Source organism: Vespa velutina, chromosome 2 (genome assembly GCF_912470025.1).
Source record: "Vespa velutina chromosome 2, iVesVel2.1, whole genome shotgun sequence".
Classification (NCBI taxonomy): domain Eukaryota; kingdom Metazoa; phylum Arthropoda; class Insecta; order Hymenoptera; family Vespidae; genus Vespa; species Vespa velutina.
This window is the reverse complement of record NC_062189.1, coordinates 19581124-19601314: the sequence shown is the minus strand read 5'-3', so window position 1 is coordinate 19601314 and position 20191 is coordinate 19581124. Positions and strand designations below refer to the sequence as shown.

The window sequence follows — 20191 nt, the reverse complement described above, 5'->3', positions numbered from 1 at the left end:
CCCTTATCTACGCTTGCATTCGATCATCAGCCAACGTGATCTTTCTTTTCTGACGTCAAGCACGTGTTCATCGTTCGTGCGAAACATTCCACTATATATCCGATCGAATATAAGAAGGAATATGTTTTCGTAAAAATCTAGGTGATATGGTCTGGTCGTACTCGCGAATTATACGTAGGTTGCTTTTTCACTGGCGAAAATGAGAATGAAATATATAGAATCTGAGCGGTACTTCCTTACGTTTACGACTCGTTACGCTCGTCCGTATAAGTATTACACGAGTGTACTCGAGGATATAAGTATTCGGTTGCAGTTTAAAGATATGCAAAGTCAAGGTTCCAGAAAAAAGTGTGTCTTCTCTCGATAAGATAAGCTTGATAAATCGTCGTAGATTCTTCCACCGACTCGCCCGATATTTCTTTTTAGAGTGGTTGGTTTCCTTTGGAGCTGATAAAATTCTGCTAAATTTTTGTCTACTCGCCGAGTTGTGACAAGTGACAAAAAAAAAAAAAAAAAAAAAAAAAAAGAAAAAAAAGAGAAACAAATATTCTCACCTGTTCGTCTTCCGTTAATCGTATGTTTTTTTTTTTTTCTTTTTTCTTTTCTTTTTCCTTTTTTCTTTTTTCACCAAAGACGGCTTTAATAATCGAGTCGTTGAACAGAGCCGAGCCGATGTCGTTAAATCTCTCGTACACCGAACGTCGATCGAGAGACGATCGAGAGTTATTTCGATCGTTCCGATGGACCAGCTAACAGAAATAAGAAGAAAGAACGGTCAATTTTTTTTATAGGGCGCGAGGACGAGCTCTCGCCGTGGCGCGATGGACAAACTAAACTCTACGAGCGCAGAACTGCTGCCACCACCTTCTTCAGAATTCATATATAGGTGTTTATTGATTTTATCCTAGAAATACTGTGACCTTGACAACAACATCAACACGACACGTTTTGATATTACTATCGTTGAATATATAATTCAGAATTTTTTATATTCTTTAAATGAAACATGTAAGAACTTTATGAATAGTTTAGATAGAGTGATCGATGATATGCATTCGCGTTACTACTCGGAACGTAGTTACGGAAAGGAAAAGAAATCGAATTCGTTGATTATTGGAGTTCGACGAAACGAAAGGATACTGTAGCTTTCGAAGAATTCTAATTTATTCGCTGTATTATCGTACCGCGACAGAAAACGTCAAAGTTATTATCTCTTGCATCGAGGGAATATTCATGATCTAATAAATTAATAATTTAACGTATCACGATCGTTGGGTCACACTACCATCGGTCGGGGGAAAATAAGCGTTGATTGGTCGTAAAGTATAAGCTTGAAAATCTCTCAAATTCGACGAGCATTTATATTTTCGTAATGTCATTAACGTTTGCCCGAAAAAAATAATATCGCTTATTACGAAGCGCGGCGAATGATGAAAATTTTTCAATGCATATGTGTGTGTGCGTGCGTGTGCACACTTGCATAGACACACATATGTACGTATGGAAATATTTACAATATTCTTTAGTTACATGTTAATAGATTTGTACGTAAGACAATCATCTCGAATCGATCATTATTACACTATAGAGATGAAAACATAAGTGGTACCTCTGGCCACGCGGTAAGACAATGCTCGAGTATTGTTACAAGTAGAATAGTTTTCTTTTCCTGTATCGGTATAAAATGATTCCCTAAAGAATTTTTACACTTATTTACAATTTGTCCTATTAATAATAATAAACTACGACCATAGGAATCGTCATATAAATTCGAATCCTTCGAATTTCTTATCCATTACTTTCGTTTCCGGCATTATAATGGTACCGTCTATAGAGAATGCCATAATATACGTTGCCGTTTTCCCCTGATATTCTTCCGTTTTTAACGCTACTACGACCGTGTCCTCGGATCCCGGTAGAAATTTGAAACTCGAGAAGCCTCTAACAGGAATTAATTCACCGATTTCTTTAACCTATAAATTAGATTTATCCTTTAAATGAGTCCATTAAAACTAAACGATTAAAACTTATCTAAATGTCATTTAATATAGACCTTAATATCTACAAAATTTTCATCAGCAGTTAGGAGAACGTTACAGCTCATTGTCTCATCCTTGGTTTCATTGTAGCGTTCTTTGGAACATCTCCTCGGTAGAAAGAACCAACTTTTATGTATATCACTCCATGCACCTGATTCATGTATCATATAACCTGTCGAAAGGATAACCTTTAACAATTATTTTCATGGTTTTACGTTATGGCCAATTAGCCTACCTGGATACTCAATATTAATCGCTTGCCTCAGTCTCTTGTAATTTGAAATCCAATTTATGGAGTGAATTTCCCCCTTAGGGGAAACTACTTTGATCCATTGGGGATTATTGTGTTCATATTCACCGGAAGGAGTGGTCCATTCCTTTCCCATACTACCCACGTACAATTGTTCATCCTTAACCGTTGCCCATTCTGACTTAAAGCCTATAAAGGATAGAGAATGAAGAAACTTATATAATCCATTCGATATATATTTTCCATGAAATATCTTACCTTTTGGATTTTTTCCATTGCCGTCCAATAAGATGACCCAAGGGTAGGCCTGATTATCTTCTATATGATATATCATCCCGGTTCGGTCGTCGAAGGTTAACAGATGGCCATCGAAGGTGATCAATTCCGACAATTCCATACCTCTAGCTTTCATAGCCAAGGACGAAGACAAAACAAGAGTCCTGTCGTCCCAGAGAATCGAAAGAAAATTTGTAGATGGATTCCAGAAGAGACTACCCGTCTTCATAAGACTATACCAAGTATCCTTTTTATCTAAGGCTTTGGAGTCGTGATCTAAATCGCTGACTATAGCTATTCTGTAGGTGATACCTTTGGACGTCCTGATAGGCGATGTGGCTGGATAAGTTTTATTGTATCTATAATAGCGACATTGGGACAAAGGTTGTTGATGGGTGGCGGGCGTGCAAATGACGTTTCGGAAAAAGGGATAGATCAAGAGGAAGAGCGGGACGCACAATAAAACGCATATCATGGCTAAAAATTGTCTTTGAATGTAAAAAGTACTATTCGCCACTCGATAAACGTGAGGAACGCGCAAAGCTTGTCTCCAATCGCGCAAATACGACATCGTTTCTCTATTTCCGTTCTTCATTCGCGATCTTTTCATACACCAAGTTAAAGGAAAAAGTCTAGAAAAGTGAAGAGCTCAAGTGCACGCCCGCCCGTACATATTGGACAGAGAGAAACATAACCTAACAAAGTTAACCTTCTTAAAAAAGCCATCTATCTACATAGCGAACGTGGAACGTAACGTGGCGCCATTCTATAGATAACCAATTTTTGACAGCTGACATTTGACGCAACTGTGTCAACTGCGTCTCCCACAATTCAATACCTTGACGAGATAACAAAAGTATGTTGGAAATAAAATATGACATTTTAACGTTACAGGCCACACGTCGTACACGTACGTTCAACGTAAATTATTAACCTAATTAGAAGTCCGTTACGTATTGCTAATAATCGATCGAGTATTTATCGTAACGAGTATCGAAAATGTTAACGCGAATCGTCGTCGTCGTCGACCTTAAAGTCGGCTTTAAAATTGACGAATAGAAAGGAAGATATAAAGATAAAGGGAAAGAGAAGGCGAAGGGAAAAAGCAGAATGTGGCTCCGTCGATAAACACGAGGGAATAGCCTCGACGAATTAGCTTTCGTGGGAGGGTGAAGCGAATTCCGGGCGGGGTAGGGGGCACGTTGTTAGGGGGTGGCGTTGTTGGTGGAGGGTTGAAAGAGGGGACGGCGAGGGGGTCAGCGGACGAGGGCGGCAAAGCCGTCGTCGTCGTCGTCAGTCGCGTCACGCGTTTTCCATTGACGACGTCGTTATAATACTATCGGGAACTTTTAAAAAGATTCGAACGTTGTTTCCTCGGTTTTCGCTCTTTTACTTTTCACTCGTCGCATCATCGCACATCGTTCGAGCTTTGATCGTCGCGCTGTCGTCTAATCAAAATATATACTAGACGCGAGGAAGGAAAGAAGGCGCACGTGACGCTTCGCCGTGATCGGTCGAGCACGCCGCGGTAAAACGCGTCTTCTCTTATCGATCGAAATGTGCCGCGCAGTAGCACGTTGCCGCAGTTCCGCATGCATGGCGCCTTCCACCTCCACCCTCGCGATTTTCTATCCTATCGCCAACGAAAACACGAGGATCTAACGATGAGTTATAAATTCTTTCGAACGCCCCCAGTCGATCCTACTTGGCTTTGAAATGTTCCTTTTTATATGAACAAGATATCATATTATAATACAATTCGAATAACAACGGTTCGTCATCGTTTCATAGATTTTTTCTTACACGTTTTATTATCGCCCTTCGAGCTCTTTTTTTTTTTTGGAAAATTATATACTCGCGTTTTTTTCTTTTCTTTTTTATATAAATCCGAGCGAATCATTCAATCCGGCGTTCGATTCAACGTTCGCGATTCAAAGGTCGACGCCTTTCGTTTAGGAATTACGGATGGCCAATGGGAATCGCGCTTTCTCCCGCCAAAACCGTGCCGCGTCGAGAATACAATTCTCGTTTCGCGAGCAAGATTGCGCGCGCGTCTACGTGCGGCGCTTCAAGATTCTTTCGTTGTAAGGAGGTTAATCGAACGAAAGAAAAAAAAGAAATAAGATCGAGCTCCGTTATCCCGAGATCATGTCGTCGATACCTTCGATAACTCTCGTCCATGCTATCGGTCGCATTTCTCCTACAAAGGAAAAGTCCTCGTAACAGGTGAGCAAGATCATTTCATTCTTCGAACGTTATTTAAAAATTCTACAAAATGCGACAACTCGACGAAACTATTATTGACCTAAGATACCTCTGGTATTATTATATTTCGCCTTGATCGATAGAAAGATCAGCGAAAGCATGGAAAAACCGACGTTTCTTACGTTAGTCGGTATACACCTCCATGTTTCCGTCCTATTATTAGGACGTTGCAACCTATGCGTTTTCGTCCAATTATGGTACGTGCCAATTAACGAGAAAGCTCGTCTAATCGACGCGATCATTTGTTGCTCTCATTTGTTTCGTTAAAAGACGTATTGCGTCGTAAAGCGATCGTCCCATTTTTTTCCTTTTTTCTTACAAATCAAAACAGATATCATAAATCTCCCGTGATGTTTCCCGTACGAGTTTAGGGCGCGTGCGACGCGTCCTCGGGTAACGCTCCAGTGCACCGTAGCCTCGTTTTCTCTATCTCGTTCGGTCTGTTGCGCGCGCGCGCGCGCGCGTGTCACGGTTACGGAGGGTTCGCCGTCTTCTTCTTACATATACGCGCGTACGCGTATCTAATATCTCGAGTAGATACAAACTCGGAGGAGAAGGTTTCGTCCATGAAGAAAAAAAGGCGGTTCACGAGCCGTAACATAACGCCTCATACTAGTAGGGTGGCTCGACGTAAGTAGATACAGGCGAGGGTGTTAGACGAAGCACCTTCCGTAACGATACCTGTCCAACGTTGAACGTTCTTCAAGGTCAACGACCTTAAGACATCTCGGGTGAACGTCCTCTAGATTTTCTTACGTCTCCCCTTAGACCTTTTCTTCGCGAGAGGATAAACAAACAAAATGAGGAATATACGTAAGTATATGGTTGGACCGCGTAGAAACGATCTTATCATTTAGTCAGATTATAATACTCTAGTTGACTGGTCTAGTCTATGCGAGCTAACAACGCGGTCGATCCGTGTACGTAGATTAAACGTATATGGGGGCAAATAGGAGGAAAGTAGACAAAGTCGAAGTAGTGCGAAGAAGAGAAAAGAGAGGGAGAGACGCGGGTGAAACCGCCGGTGGGGTGGAAACGAGTATGACGACGTCGAGGGGTGAGTCTCCTCCGTGGGTCCGCAATGACGTTGCACCGAAATGAAGGGTGCCGAGCGAACGAAAGAAGCAAAGAAAATGGCGCGAAGAGGGGAGACTACTGCGGGATTTAGGAGACTGCGCCGAATGCATTGCGTGTTAAGGCTTTTGTAGTTTATCCTCCCTTGAACGATTTTATATCCCTTCTTTTCTTTGGGATCGCTTCGATCGTAGAATCCATTTCTTAGCCAGGCTGTTGAGCGTATTTTCTGAAAAAAAATTATATCGATCTGTTTACTCGAAACGATTAAACGGGGAGAGAGAGGTTGAATTTGAACGGTCTCTCTCTCTCTCTCTCTCTCTCTCTTTTGTACCGATACGATTTAAAGTTTTAAGAAAAGTTACTCGACATGCGAAGAGAGATAGTATGCTTTTATCAGTGTCGTTCTTTGATCGTCAACGTAATCCTCGAATTTTATCGGACGACATATCTGGCGATTTGGCAAAAAGGACAGACAGACAGACAGGGAGAAAGAGAGCGAGGGAGAGAGAGGTGGGTAAATAGGCGACGTATCTCGTTCCTTCCCAGACGAGCAGAGTCGATGCATCGCCATGGAAACGGCGCCATCGCACTTACTAGTATAACGCGATGTGCACCCTAGTGTATACTAGTAAGTACTTAGTTTGTTTCAAGGGTATTGCTCTAACCAGCCCTAAGAAGAGGACGCGATCGATCGATAGATATTATCGCGTGAATTGGACATGAGATGGTCGAAGAAACGTCCAATTTCTTTCGTTAGCCGGGACTCCTTGTTTCGTTTGTTCCTTTAGTTCGTTTGTTTTTGTTCTTATCGAGTATTCTCCAAAGAGTAGAGCGTTCTTGCGTAACGTTTCAGAAAAGAGACGGAAGAGGGAGGAATGAGGAGATTCGTCCGGTGACGTTGTGCCACGCGCGGTAATGCTACTGGCAAGCGGTGCCTCGATACCGACCATCGCCGGTGCCGTCGAGGAAGAGGAGGAGTATGCGCGTAGCGAGGCTAACAGCGCGCACTACGATGGATACGTCACCGATCATACCGATCTCGCTTCGGAGATCGATATCGACGAGTCCGAGTATAGGAGGGAACTTCTCAACGACGTAAGCACGACACTAAGCTTTTCTTCTTCTTCTTCTTCTTTATCCTCGTCGTTGTTGTTATTATTATTATTATAGGCATTCGCAAACTTACCTTTTATATCATTTGATCGATTTACGCGGTCTCTTAGAAGCTCCGCGATGTATTCTCGATCGTGAAAGAACGAGCCCTGACCCATATAAACTGTACTGGAAAATATTCCTACTTCCTATGCAAAGAGGGAAAAAGAGAGAAGTAAGGCGGGAGAGTATAAATCCTTCGTTCTTGCATTTTGGCACGTATTCGAGAGTTTGGAATCTCGAAGAAAAAAAGAAAAAAAGAGAAGAAAAAAAAGGAAAATGTTTACGACAGGTGTCTCCCCAGCCAATTTTTCAGAATCCAGAATGGGATAACTTGGCTTTCTTCTTCCGTGTACGAGCATCAGAACGAACGACCGGATTATCGTTTTTCAAAGGCGGATTTCCTTTCAATGAACATTTTTAGGTATAGATACCTCGATAGAAAGGAAACCTACCTTCGTACCTTTCGCCTTAACATTCCGTTCAAGACGATTTTCACAGAATGCTCTAGATGCTTTACATTGCTTATATTTGTGTTCGTAAATGTTTTCATCGGTTTTTATCTTCTTTTTTCTTTTTCTTTTTTTTCTCTTTTCTTTTCAGAAATGGCGAATGCTGTTCGACAAGGTACGACATTAGACAGGTTGATTTCTCTAAAGACAAATCTCTGAATAGAAAGAAAAAGAATTAAATGTGCTATGCCCTTGCAATTAGTTCGATCCCGAGGGTTTCGGAGAGATACCATTGGAGGACTTTCTGGTAGCGTTAAAAAGTGCCGAATGGAAAGCGGAAATACCAACGAACAAGAGAGATATCCTGCTAGCGAGGGCAAAAGAATCGAAGGTCGACGCGATTACCTTTCAGGACTTTGTCAATGTGGTGAGTATTCCTTTCTTTTTTCGTTCTTTTTTTTTTCCCCCCCTCTTTTCCTAACACCAAACATCATTTTTTTTTTTTTTGTTTTTTTTTTTTTTTTTAGTTGTAATTCGTAGATCGCAAAATTTATGATGGCAACGATTTATAGAAAAATAATGTTGACAAAAGTTAAATCGCGACTAACGAATAAGTCGAGGAATGATAAATGTTGAAAACTACGATATACAATTAATTCGATTTTACTCTGGAAGGTTGGTAGAAAGCGATGAATTATCCCAAGAGCAATGGCATTGTCGCGGCACAGACGGTGCTGCTGCCTGCTCGACCGTTCGAGAAAGTTATTTCGGGACTCTGCTGGCACAGTACTCTCTGACTGACCGAAGCTAAATCCTTCCTTATCGATGTCTCCCGATATTCGTAGCGTATTGTAAACGTTACCGTAATCGCCCACTGTATCATTCGACGGCGGGCTCTTATGAATAAAACTTGATAAAAATTATTTTCCAAAAGAACGACGGATTATCGAAATATTCTTTATGATCGGTGAAACGTCGAAATCTTTTCACATGAAATAAAAAGCATCATCATCAGGGTAGGAGAGATCAACGCGACTGGTTTGATCCACTGGATTGATTCACGATTTAACGATTAAGATCAACGTTTAACGACAGGGTATCATTATTCTTGGCATATCGAGAGCATTTGGCCGAAAAGATCTACGAACGAAGTAAGTCGTCGAAAAGGGGAAACCGCCGATTTTGTAAAAAGGACCGATCGAAGTAGCCTAGTACTAGGTTAAATGGACCGACTGTAACGTCGGTTGCCTCCGGAGTTTTCCTTTGTTCGCCTATTTGTCAACTAGGAAAGTACCGGTGTTAGCGGGGCTGAAGAGGAGCGAGGTGGAGGGTATTCGCCGTCTAAGAAGCCACGACAATGGTTTTTCGAAAACGAGGGCAGAAACTCGAAGATAAATATCGAGAAAATGATAATCTCGTCGTTTGGAAGTGCAATGCGGCGACGGGGACGGGAGGAGAGGACCTATTGTCCGAGCTCGAAACTCGCTGACAAGTTTTTCTTATTTTCCTCAACCCTCCTCGTTGCCCATAGAATTTCTCCTAGTTGAACGGAAACGACGTTTGAGTGGCGGAAAATCGAGAAACGATCCGCAATCGCGAGTTAAACGAAGCGCGAAGAAAGGGAAAGGGAGACCCTTCCGATGACGTTTCGCTTAATTGACGATGCAAGAGCGGCTAGTTGGTTTACCTTCCGCATTATATCCTCGCGAAGGAGAGAAAGAGGGAGGCGTCCTTTTTGAATGAAATCCGATCGCTCCGCTTAGTCGTGCGCTTACGTCCAACATTAGTTGTGTTAGCTGCTAAGAGAAATGTAATTCGGTTTAGCGATATTTCGGGAACGCTAAAATATTGTCGGAAATTCTCGAAATACCTGTTAGATCTTTCCTCGGACTTTTTTTCCCGTGTCTCCATCTCCCATTCTTCCTTCTGGAGATGGAGAACCCAACTTGTCAAAGGCTGATCCGTTTATCTGTTTTCCTCGGGCCGCTCCGTTTTACCGGGTAAAAGATGAAATCCACTTGGAGATTATCGTCGAATCTCTGACGGCTTTGCAAATGCTTCGAACCAAAGGGGAAAGACGTAGAAGTAGTAGAGAAGAAGAAGAAACCGTTGAAATCCTTTTCCAAAAGCAAACACGATCTTCTTACGTCGGACGAAAGAGTATATATACTGTACCTTCGCGTTTCGATTTCGCGTTTGCTACCTTTCCCATTCGTCCTTCCTTATTCGATCGAATGGCCTCGTGGTAAGGCGCGTAACCACGAGAAGCAAGAAAGTTTCTACGAGCTACTCAAAGCTCATCATTTATTCTTACGGATTTCTCTCACGGATAATTGCTCTCTGTCCCGGTCCCATGATCGTACGAAAAGAAGAAGAAGCAGAAAAGGATTTCCTTTCCTCGGCCTAATTTCGTTCTGCTTCAAACTTTTCCTCCGTTATCACGGCTCGCGATCGATATCTCGTTGAACGATTGAAATTACCCTACCGTGATTCACTTCGATGCTCTCGTCGGCAAAGTATGAAAAAGACAAAAGAAACGATCGATGGAAATAACGTCGAATAAACGTTACGAACGTATCACGCGGATAGAAAAATCGTATCACCTTTCGATTTTTTCTTTTCGCGATAATTACTTCCTCGTTCGCAGATCGACCATACAAAGGATAGATATTTCTTTCTTTTTGGTCTTTCGACGGTGTTACCGGCTCGTTGAAAATTTTCATCTATTACCGCGCGCGCGAGCCAGCGTTCAATAATTGGATTAACGCCGCAGGTGGTTGAAGGTAGATGCAATTATTCAAGAGAAACTAGAGAGAGAGAGAGAGAGAGAGAGAGAGAGAGAGAGAGAGAGAGAGAGAGAGAGAGAGAAAGAGAGAGGAATTGCAATCGCGGGTTCTCTCTAACTGTAGCATGATTTACGGGCGAACGAGGGTAACCTGGATTTCCTCGTAGCCGCGATTCGTAGCACCTTACACCCTTTTGCATACTTATTATCTCGTCGCGATAGCGAATAAAACGGTAATCTCGTTTATCACGCTTCCTACGTCGTACGTGCCCACTTTTGACTCCGTTTAAGTCATCAGAATTGAACGACGGATTATGACTTACGCATGTCACAAATGGAACGCCAATGGTATTCTGGTAAAGCTAGTTGAAGAAGATAAATCGTTCGATATCCGAAATAGAAAGGTTCTTGCGAGGTGAAGGCCCTTTTAGAAAAATCTCTCTGTTAATTTTTAACGAGCGAAAAAGGCGGAGAGATCTAGAAAGAGATATATGAACGGTGTGTGTGGGAGATCGAAAGGAAGGAGAGTGGCGAAGGTTCCTTCGGCGCATCGTACACGACGATTAGCAATTAGCACGGGTCCAAAGGGATGGAGGGGGTGTGGTCAGTCCGTGATGTTTGCACAGGCCGCGGAAGCCGAGGATTAGAGGGAAGGAGACGTTAAAGAGGAAGGAAGGAAGGAAGGAAGGAAGGAATCGACCGCGTGCACGTTGCCCTGGCGCTTAGCTGGTCATCTTTCTCTCTCTCCCTCCTTCGCTCTCTCTCTCTCTCTCTCTCTCGTTTCGTCGGCATTCAAGAAATAAAGCCAGCCAGGCGATTCTCGCGCGCGATCGCGGTGGTCCACGGGCCGATCCTTTTTTCTTCTCGCTTCTCTCTCTCTCTCTCTCTCTCTCTCTCCTCGATACCGTTAAAGGTCATTTTTCCTCTCCGTCTCTCTCGCTTTTGGACCACCTTTGTAGTCCGTTCTCTCCTCTATGTTCCTTCCCCAGATATCAATTATGTCTCCGTGGGCCGCACGTAGGACCCACCGGCGTGTGTCTCACCTCCACGAAAAGGGACTGAGCGAATGAGAGAGTAATAGAGAGTGAGAGAGATGGGGGCGGTTAGGAGGTGGAGGGGGGAGGGTACGGGCGGGGGACGAGAGTGCCTCGTTATCCCTCGCCGTGGGCGTCGAAATCTCTGTGTAAGGTCTCTCAGGAGCTACAAAGTGCAATTTAAGGAAATTCTCTCTTTTCTCTCTCTTTCTCTCATTCTATCTTTCTTCTGGCACTTCTCGTTACTACCTTCCCTCGTTTCTTCCTCTTGTTCCTTCGCGCCAACGATAAATCCCATTCCCCCTTTGCCTAGTCGTCGACGGATCCATTCGCTTTGCACTCTTGTCTTTGTGTGTGTGTGTGTGCGCGTAGACCACTTTTATGCTCTCCAACTCTTTATCTCTTTTTCGAGTAGAGAAACATAACTTTCCAGTAGCAAAAGATACGATTCGAAAAATTGTATGATTATATTTTAAAAGTAATTTCACACGATTCGAACGTTCTCGAGAGTGATCAAACTTTGTTTCATTTCTGTTTCATCCTTTGCTTTTTTCCTCCTTCGAAAAGACTCGCGTTATATCGGCATTATGATACTTGAGAAAAGATAGACCGTTCATATTTTAACAGAAACAAAAGTTCATTGGAACGAATCGAGAAATTGTAAGAAATTAAATAAAATTTCGATACTCGACGATTTAGCCGAGTGGTTGCTTCGTGGTCGATTTAACATTTTTTTCTCTCAAACTTTTCTCCTCTCTATTTAGCAAAAGAGAGTAGAAAAGGAGTTGCCGGTCTAAGGCTATTGTGCGTGACTCATAATATTCTATATCCAAAAGTCTGGACCGAATTAACGTTAAGCAACGAGCGACAAGCGGGCGCGCACACGTGTGTCGTGCGTGAGAGCGAGCGCGAAAGGTCCTGGACTGGAACAAGCAAAAGGGCGTCACACTGGCGGCGAATGCAACACCAACGACAGTCAGGATCCCTCGAGGACGAAACAACGCGGCATCCACACCCACATCGGTACCTTAAATCTCCATTCCAAAGCGACCATCCTCGTCTTTGCTCTTGTATCTTTCATCGATGTAGGCTGGGGCCGGGGAGGGTGGCGGGGGTGGGGGAGGTAGTATCGGTAAATGAGCAATTCATTTTATGCGGAATATTTATGATACTTGGCTCCTTAACACTGGAGTTTGAAGAAAGTCAAAAAAAAAAAAACAAAAAGAAAAAAAAAAAAAAAAAAAAAAATAAAAAAAAGAAAACGAGAAAAGAAAAGAAAAAAAAGAAAAAAAGGAAAGAAAGAAAAAGGAAAAACGTGTATAAATTAACAAACGTTCGATATTAGTTCGAAAGATTGTCGTTGAATTTTTACAAGTCGATAGAGAGTCTATTATTAGTCATCGACGATCCATCATCCGGACGATTTCCGTCACGAACGGGAACAGAGATTTATTTCTATGGTAGTAAACGATCGTCCGTCAAAATCCCTGTCAATTTTCGTAAATCGCCGTGGTTTGGATAACTCGTCAGGAAGGGGAAAAGGGACAGGATTAACCTATTAAGGCTAATTTGGTTTAAGCGACCCATTGAAAGCGTTTCTAAATACGTAGGCTTATCGGGTCGCATCGTTCGCCTTCTTTCGGTCGATGATTCCTTAAACGTCTCTCTTGCCGGGTCGAATGCTACCGAGAGATTCTACGGATAAGTTAAGAATTGGTGTCGTAATAAGGCAGTTTTCATTCCTTGTCAAAGTTATCGCACTTTCACGGTCACAATGATATTCGGTCAGACAAATTTCCTACCCTCGGAATAGTCTAGTATCTGCGAAGAAATATTTAGCTGGAGAATTATCGGACCTTCGATTCGTCGGGTCGTCCTTGAGGCGCTTTCCCTTTCGCTTATCGCCGAGTCCATCTCGTTCGACGAGCTACGATTCATTTGGAACGAGCCGAGAGTCTAAACGGCTTCTAATTAGGAGAGACACTGGAAATAAAACATGGCCAATCTCGTGAACGTTCGAGATAACGGAGCCTAGTTTAAGAGACATAGCACTTTCGATGGTCCGAACAGTTAAACGTTATCTTATCCTTTTCTCGTTTCCTTAACGGATCGCGTCTGGGGAACGGAGTTTATCGGTTTGTGCTTCTCGGAAAGAAGGTAAAGGTATTATTTCCTTTACTTGCTCGAACAAGAAGTAAAGTAATGTTTCTTCGAGTTAATGGTAAAGGACGCTAAAGTTCTACCAGTAGAAGGGATAAAAACGTAGGTAGTTAGTTATTGCCAGCCGATGCGTTCGTTGCATTCGAAGAAGTGTCTCCACCTGTTGTGCAAAGGGAGAAGGTGCAAATGCACAGTTTATCGCAGCGCCGACTATCGGAGACGATGTAAAAACAAATTCTCGAGGGTGTTTGTCTTTTTTTCCTCGCGGTCTCGAGCTTACCCTCGACCTTACCACCCTCGTCGACCTCGGTGACTCCACAGGTGTTCGACCGGTAGTTGCACGCTTTTTCCTACGACACCGGATCTATTAATCAGCCGCTGATCTTTAAATTTTGAAAGAGGACGGGCTTCCTCTCCCGATAAACTTTTCCTCGTGCTTGTTCCTTTACGAGCCGATTCCGAGGTAAGCTCTCGAGATTCTCTCTTCTCTCGAGATTTTGTTAGGACGCGAGAAGAGTCTGGCAGAACGTAACGTCTCTTTGAAGTTCTCCGCGGGAAGAAGATCGGCTCTCCGGAGAGCGGTAATTGTCGCGATAATAAGAACAAAGAAGCATGGAAGTTGACTCGGCCATCTGTCGTCGAGTCTCGGGCACGGTGCCGGCGCGATGCCGGTGGCTTGCGACAAAACAAGCAGCTCGCCAATTACGACCGCCTGATTTTGAGTCCTCTCGACATAATTTGGCTGCTCGCCGAGGACAAAGGCGGCCTCGATCTCTTCCCTCCACGCCCATCATCGTTAAGCTTCTCTCTCGAGCGAGCGGAACGCTCCTTTCTACGCTGTCTCTATTTGCACTCAGCCCATCCTCCTCCTCCTCCTTCTCCTGTTCTTTCGTCCTTTCGATGGGCTTTACGCGCTGTTTCCTACCCTTTCAGAGACGCGTGCCAATTCTCTTTTCTTACTTCATTTTTGTTTCGACCACTCGTAAAGCTCTTTTTTCCCCGAAAGATTCGATACTCCGATCGAATGACTCGATCGAATCATTCGTAGATCCTGCAGTCGGCATGATTCATTGTTTTTCGCCTGTCGACTATTCGCCTCGTACAAAACCTCCTCGCGAGCGTGAGGTGATTTCGTGCGTTTCTATTTACACGAACGTAACATCAATTGCGGAATTTGCGATCATTATCTTTCGGTGGTGCCGATTGAATACCGATGATAATCATATTGGCACAATGGCCGGTCAAGCGTATTAGACGATCGTTGCATAAATCATGGACGTGGATCGTTAGTGGTACCACGATTACGCTCGTAGAGCTTCTCGCGTTGATCCATTCTAGTTTTACGCAAAAAAAAAAAAAAAAAAAAAAAAAAAAACAAAAAAAAAAGGAAAAAAGAAGAAGAAAAAAAAACAAACTCTCTTTCGAAATCTCTATTAGATTTTGCGACGTGATCTTATTAATCGCGCGTAAACGTTACCGATGAATTGGTAGCAATGACCAAAGAGATAGAAGAAAAAAGGAAGGAAGAAGGGGCGCTAAACGTAAGGGGACGAGAGAAAACTATGGATCAGAGCCGCAAGCATGGTGCACTATCGGCGGCGCGTAACAAATTTATTTAGCCTCGTTCTTACATTTTTCTTTAGAGCTAAAGCTCATCTCGATGCCGGCTCACGTACGACGCGCCTATCCACGTCGTATTTTCGTCGTCACGATTTTTACGCCTTTCCCTTTTCCACTACCTTCCACCCCCGTACCCTTTCTTCGTCCTATCCTTTCTCCTAGCCTTGGAATCCTAGATTCTCGTGAAAAACGCCATTCACTTCGCGCCAACCATACGTACCTGTCAGTGTAAATAATAGATTTTCGGCCCGCCCTCAGACACGTCGCCTCGGAGATATCTGCCGCGAGAATGCGTTCGCATTTCTTATGACGACGGCGTTTTACACGCGAGCACACACACACACGCGCGCACGCACGCATGCACGCACTCATACTAGCTGGCGGACAACCTTGCCAAAGACATCCCCTCTTGATCGGTACGTGCGAAACATTTAAAGTCGTCGCCGTTCTCTTTCTTTCTATTATTTACTAATACTTTTCTACGAAGGTGCATTGCACAAAGGGCGATAATATAGTGGCAAAGAGCCATTTAATTCGCTCGAAGGTGTAAAATTATCGAGTCGGTGCTGGTTCGGCACGGCAAGGAACAAGATTATAACAGGGAAGATTTAGAGACGACCGTAATACGAAGGACAGTAGGGCACCAGCACCGAGACCATTGTGTCGTTATATAGAGAACGGTCAGAGAGGGAGAAAGAAACAGGATGCATTGTCGTTGCAGTAAAGTAGTCGTCTAGTCGGCCTTCTTCGCCAGGATCTAGAAAATCAGTTTAACTTATTCCGAATCACGAATCGGCTATTATGGGTTTATATAGAAAAGTCCGACTAACCGCGCCTTACAATCGCATTTATGGGGGACCAGTTTGTAAATTTATGTTTTTAATGGATCGTTGAATGAATCTTGAGTTTCCTCGGACTAATAGTAAGAGAGAACCATTGAACTTGAATTTTCTCTATACGCGGCACAACCATCGTTTCTACTTATGTTCGAGAACGCTTTGAGGACCCTTAACTCCCTTGCTCTTCTTCTAGACCTTTACTATACAACACACGGACGTGAACGTGATAGAGATGCGAAAGACGAAGGTAAGAATCGAGAAAGAAGAAAATTCTGCACCCGAGAGTGGTCATCTTGCATAAAGATGACTAGAATGGACGGGGGTGGGCTCGCTTACGACGAGAACAACGAGGAGAAGATTCGATTGGCGGAGCGAGCGGTCGTGAGAATTACCAGAACATCGTGCGTGCTCGGTACTCGCTTCCGAGGATTATCGGAGATGCATCCCTGCGGGGTATCTTCTATCTAGACGCATCGTATACGTACATATTGTCATATACAGAGCCACGTTCAGCTGGTACCTGCCGATATTGTGTGTATGCGCGTATATATATGCACATACATATATGTATATATATATATATATATATATATATATATATATATATATATATATATATGTATATATGCATGGTTGTGTATCTAGAAGAGATAAAGGCGCGACACCGAATTTTCCCTTCTTTTTACGATTCTTATTCCGCTCGTACGTCTGCGATTTCTCTTCTCTCTTGCTCCTTCTTTTTCGTGCTTCGAATGAATTTGCTTATTCAGGAGGGAGGTAAAATCCTTTCGTATTTTGAGAGGAGCGAGTTTATTGTGAGATTATTTTTCTTTGGTTACTGTACCATTACGCTGTATACTCGTCCTATTTCTAGCGAACGAAAGGTAAGAATCGATCAACGATCAATTATCCTTTCGAAGGAACGTTTACCACTGCCTCGTTAAGCCATGACGACGAACGGAAGCAATAAACCTCTTCTCTTTGAATCGCCATTAAAACCGCGTTCCCTTTCTTTTACCCCGCTCCCTCCCTTCGCCGCCACCTTCTCCCCCGTTGCATTATTAAGAAGCAAATGGACTTTTTTTCTCGATGCAAGAAGATCACGCGAGATTTCGTGTCCCTTTCTTTGTTTCTAGTTTTTGTTTTTCTTTTCTTTTCTCTCTTTCTCCGCAAACCTCTGTCGACGATTGCACCTCGAAATACAATGGTAAATAATTTTGTAGTATCCTCTCGATCATGAAACGGCTTCGAAGGAAAGTCAAAGCTATCGGGAATTTCCATACGCTCGTCCATCGTGAAAAATCGACATCCAAGCGACAACTCTTTTGTCGCGCGACGAGCTGCAAACGCCGTGTACGTCCAAGTATACAGCTGCGAATGCCATTTCAATAAGCACTAGCCGACTAGAAAGGATTTTCGTGCTCCTCGTCGAGCGTTCTCGTTCTTTGATCGAAAACACGCCCGGTGGGCCCCCTCTTTAAAGTGTTCGAAGAATAAATTCTCTCTTTCTCTCTATTTTCCGTTGCTCTATCGGCCTCCATTCTACTCCAACTGCGGGTATTCTCGCAAAAAGCAGCGACCGCAAATCTTCGTCTCTATTCCTCTCACGCTTTCATTTCCCTTTTTTTCCTTTTTTTTTCCTTTTTTTCATTTCCCACTTTTGATGGCTCGAGGCCGTCGATTTCGTCCCTTACAAGGGAGGAATCAAAAGTGATACCGCTCTTCCGTCATGCTATTTATATCTTGATGTGGTTCTATGCTTGGACCTAGACGATTATGAATTTGAAAAAGAAAAAGAAGAAGAAAGACAACTCGTGTTTGAACGTTGGTCGCGGTCCATACCCAAACCTCTGATTTCTTAAAACTTTGCGAGAGCTGGTATGCGCTGTACCTCGATGGCATTGAATTTTTTATTTTGCTCTCGCGCTTCTCTCCTCGCTCGTTTATTGCACGTTACCGACTTCCCCTATTATTGGTGCCCTCTCTCTCTCTCTCTCTCTCTCTCCCGCATCCTCTTTCGTTGAATGGGTTCGTTGAAAAACCGGTGAAAAACGCTGAAAAACGATGGAGCATCGATGAAAGAGAATATCGCCTCGTGGCTGCTGCTTAGTGCGAGAGAGAGAAAGAGACAGATGGACGAACAGTTAGGGAAAAAGAGAGAAAGAGAGTAGCTTCTGAGGCCGCTGCAGCGTGCACTGGGAAAAAGAGTGGAGCGGAGGAGGACGTAGAATCCCATCTGTCGGCACTTTTGCATCGACATTGGGCGCCTGTTTATATCAAGAGCGTTGGTGGGGGAATGGGAGCCCACGTTATTGCCATATCGGTATATTGGAATGGACCCGAGCCCGCAGCCCGATCAACTTTTATCAGCCTTTTTGACTTGTACGCTCTTTTCTTCTTTCTTCATTTTGTACGCTCACGTTTTTTTTTCTTCTTTTTTCTTTTCTCTTTGTTTTCTTCTTTTCTTTTCCTTTTTTTCTAATGCGAAGTCTTTGAGTAAAATACCTTTCGCGTGTCGCCTACAAACCTGGCTGTTGGCTTCTTCGCTCGTCGCGCCAAGCTACTTTGTCATAAGCTTGTTCCAATAATTTCTTTGTCGTTTGGAATATCGATTACAGGAAGTATATACTCCATCGATAGTGATGGATTTCCTTAAAACATTTCTAATCACTTTGAACGTACAAGGAAAAGTTTCAAAACCCTTTGGATATTATCGAGACACCGATTATATTCTCAAATGTCTCGAAAGTTTTGGTATATTAGCGTTGAAAGTTTTTCCCAAAAATATTAAGAAGACGATAAGAATAGTATAGATATGTTAAATTAATAAGAGTTTTCGTCTTAAAAAAGATTATACGTCTGTTTAAACGATAAAATAAAAAGGAAGGAAAAGGTACGTTTCTCTCGTGCGGAATGCCGATGAAAAGTATGATATTGTTCTTCTCGCAAGGAATAGAGCGAGCGGGGCGTGTCCTGCAAAAATACTTTGAGGCGACCGAGTGTTCGCGATATAGGATGATTACGATCGGTGCAAAAAAAGACGCGTCGGCAAAAAAGGGTAGGAAAAAAATAAGGAGTCGCTTGCGTACGCAACCCTTGTAGCCCAGGTGGTATGCCTCTCGTTCTCGTTGGTAACGGGATACGGGGGTGGATCGTGCTCGAGGAGCGACGAGCGAGAAGAGCGAAAGGGCGCGTGCTGCTGCTGCTGCAAGGATAAAGAGGAAAGGAAAGTTTAGGTGAAAAGAAGGAGGAGGCAACGCCGTCTGGGTGCGGAGCCAACCTGCCTGCCTGCTTCTTCTTTGCCACTCCTGCCAGATGTTCCATTCTCTCTCTCTCTCTCTCTCTCTCTCTTGCGCGCACACACACACACGCACACTCTCTCGAGACGGGGAGTATCGAAGGACTAAGAGTCCGTACTTAGCGTTTATAAGTTGAACGAGGACATACTCCTTTCCAAAAGTTTTACCTATTTTTGTCGACGAGAGGATTTTTTTTTAAGACCGATTCGTAACCGTTTCTTACGGGATGGGAGAAGAAAAAAAAGAGAGAGATGTTGAAAATACAGTGTACAAATTCTTTCGCGTATCTTTCTCCTTAGAACGATCATAGAAGGATAGAAGAGCGAGAAGAGAATGACGAACGATTAGAAAATTGAAGGAAGATAGTAGAATATTACTTGGCAACTTCCTTCGTATCGCTGTTTTCGTTCATCCTATTTGGCTTTGCCAAAGTTTGCAGCCATTCTTTAAAAGGCGTTCCCCTTTTCATTGAAATTCTTGTGCTTTGAAATTCATCCGAGAATTTCCATCGAATAATATTGTCCTATAAGTTTTGTAAACTTGTATTTTATCCGAGTAAAGATTTACCGTAAGATTTTTAGACTGAGTCGTATAGAAGAATACACCTACGTGTAAGCGTGTACGTATTTGTTATGGACTGGCCTCCTCCAGATTGGGCCAGGTCGGTACGACCAGTGGTGCCAACACGGGGGAATTGACGAGGGTCCAATTGGGTGTTTAGAGCTCCATTAGAGATGTCGGTCCAGATACGAAGGGTTGAAGAGGGAAGCCGCCGTCAGGGCGAACCTTTGCCTTTCCGTCCTTTTTCTCGCGTTTCTATAGCGATTTTTCTAACCGGTCGATCCCGTATATTTTCAAATTTCCTCCGTGCAATATTCTATTATCCGATTTTCATTTCAACTCATTATCGACATTGCTCGGAATATTTCGAGAAAAAAGAAAG

At 43.2% G+C, this 20191-nt stretch overlaps 2 protein-coding genes across 14 annotated transcripts in view; one reads left to right on the top strand and one right to left on the bottom strand.

Moving 5' to 3' along the window:
* Positions 1-41: 41 nt before the first annotated feature.
* On the bottom strand, positions 42-9310 carry LOC124946816 (soluble calcium-activated nucleotidase 1). 10 transcript variants are annotated; one of them, XR_007100182.1, is made up of 6 exons: positions 2548-4073; positions 2275-2478; positions 2054-2211; positions 555-749; positions 241-447; positions 42-91 (listed from the first exon to the last, which is right to left on the bottom strand). XR_007100182.1 is itself a non-coding variant. In XM_047488115.1 (6 exons), the coding sequence occupies exons 1-6, from the start codon at positions 9293-9295 to the stop codon at positions 331-333; spliced, it is 1128 nt and encodes a 375-aa protein (XP_047344071.1). In that variant the 5' UTR covers positions 9296-9310; the 3' UTR covers positions 42-330. The 10 variants fall into 10 exon arrangements, 9 of the variants coding, with proteins under 9 accessions (XP_047344071.1, XP_047344072.1, XP_047344073.1 ...); XM_047488115.1 differs by adding an exon at positions 9199-9310 and having other exon boundaries at positions 42-447; positions 2548-2904; XM_047488116.1 differs by having other exon boundaries at positions 42-447; positions 2548-2904; positions 3404-4080.
* LOC124946820 (protein rhomboid) overlaps positions 3834-20191 on the top strand; it is a 236201-nt gene continuing 219843 nt past the window's right edge. The window contains exons 1-4 of one of the 4 annotated variants that reach the window (XM_047488126.1): positions 3834-4791; positions 6761-7002; positions 7663-7686; positions 7774-7938. In XM_047488126.1, the coding sequence (XP_047344082.1) occupies positions 6823-7002; positions 7663-7686; positions 7774-7938 (369 nt within the window). In that variant the 5' untranslated portion in view covers positions 3834-4791; positions 6761-6822. The other 3 variants (XM_047488125.1, XM_047488127.1, XM_047488128.1) reach the window with 3 other exon arrangements.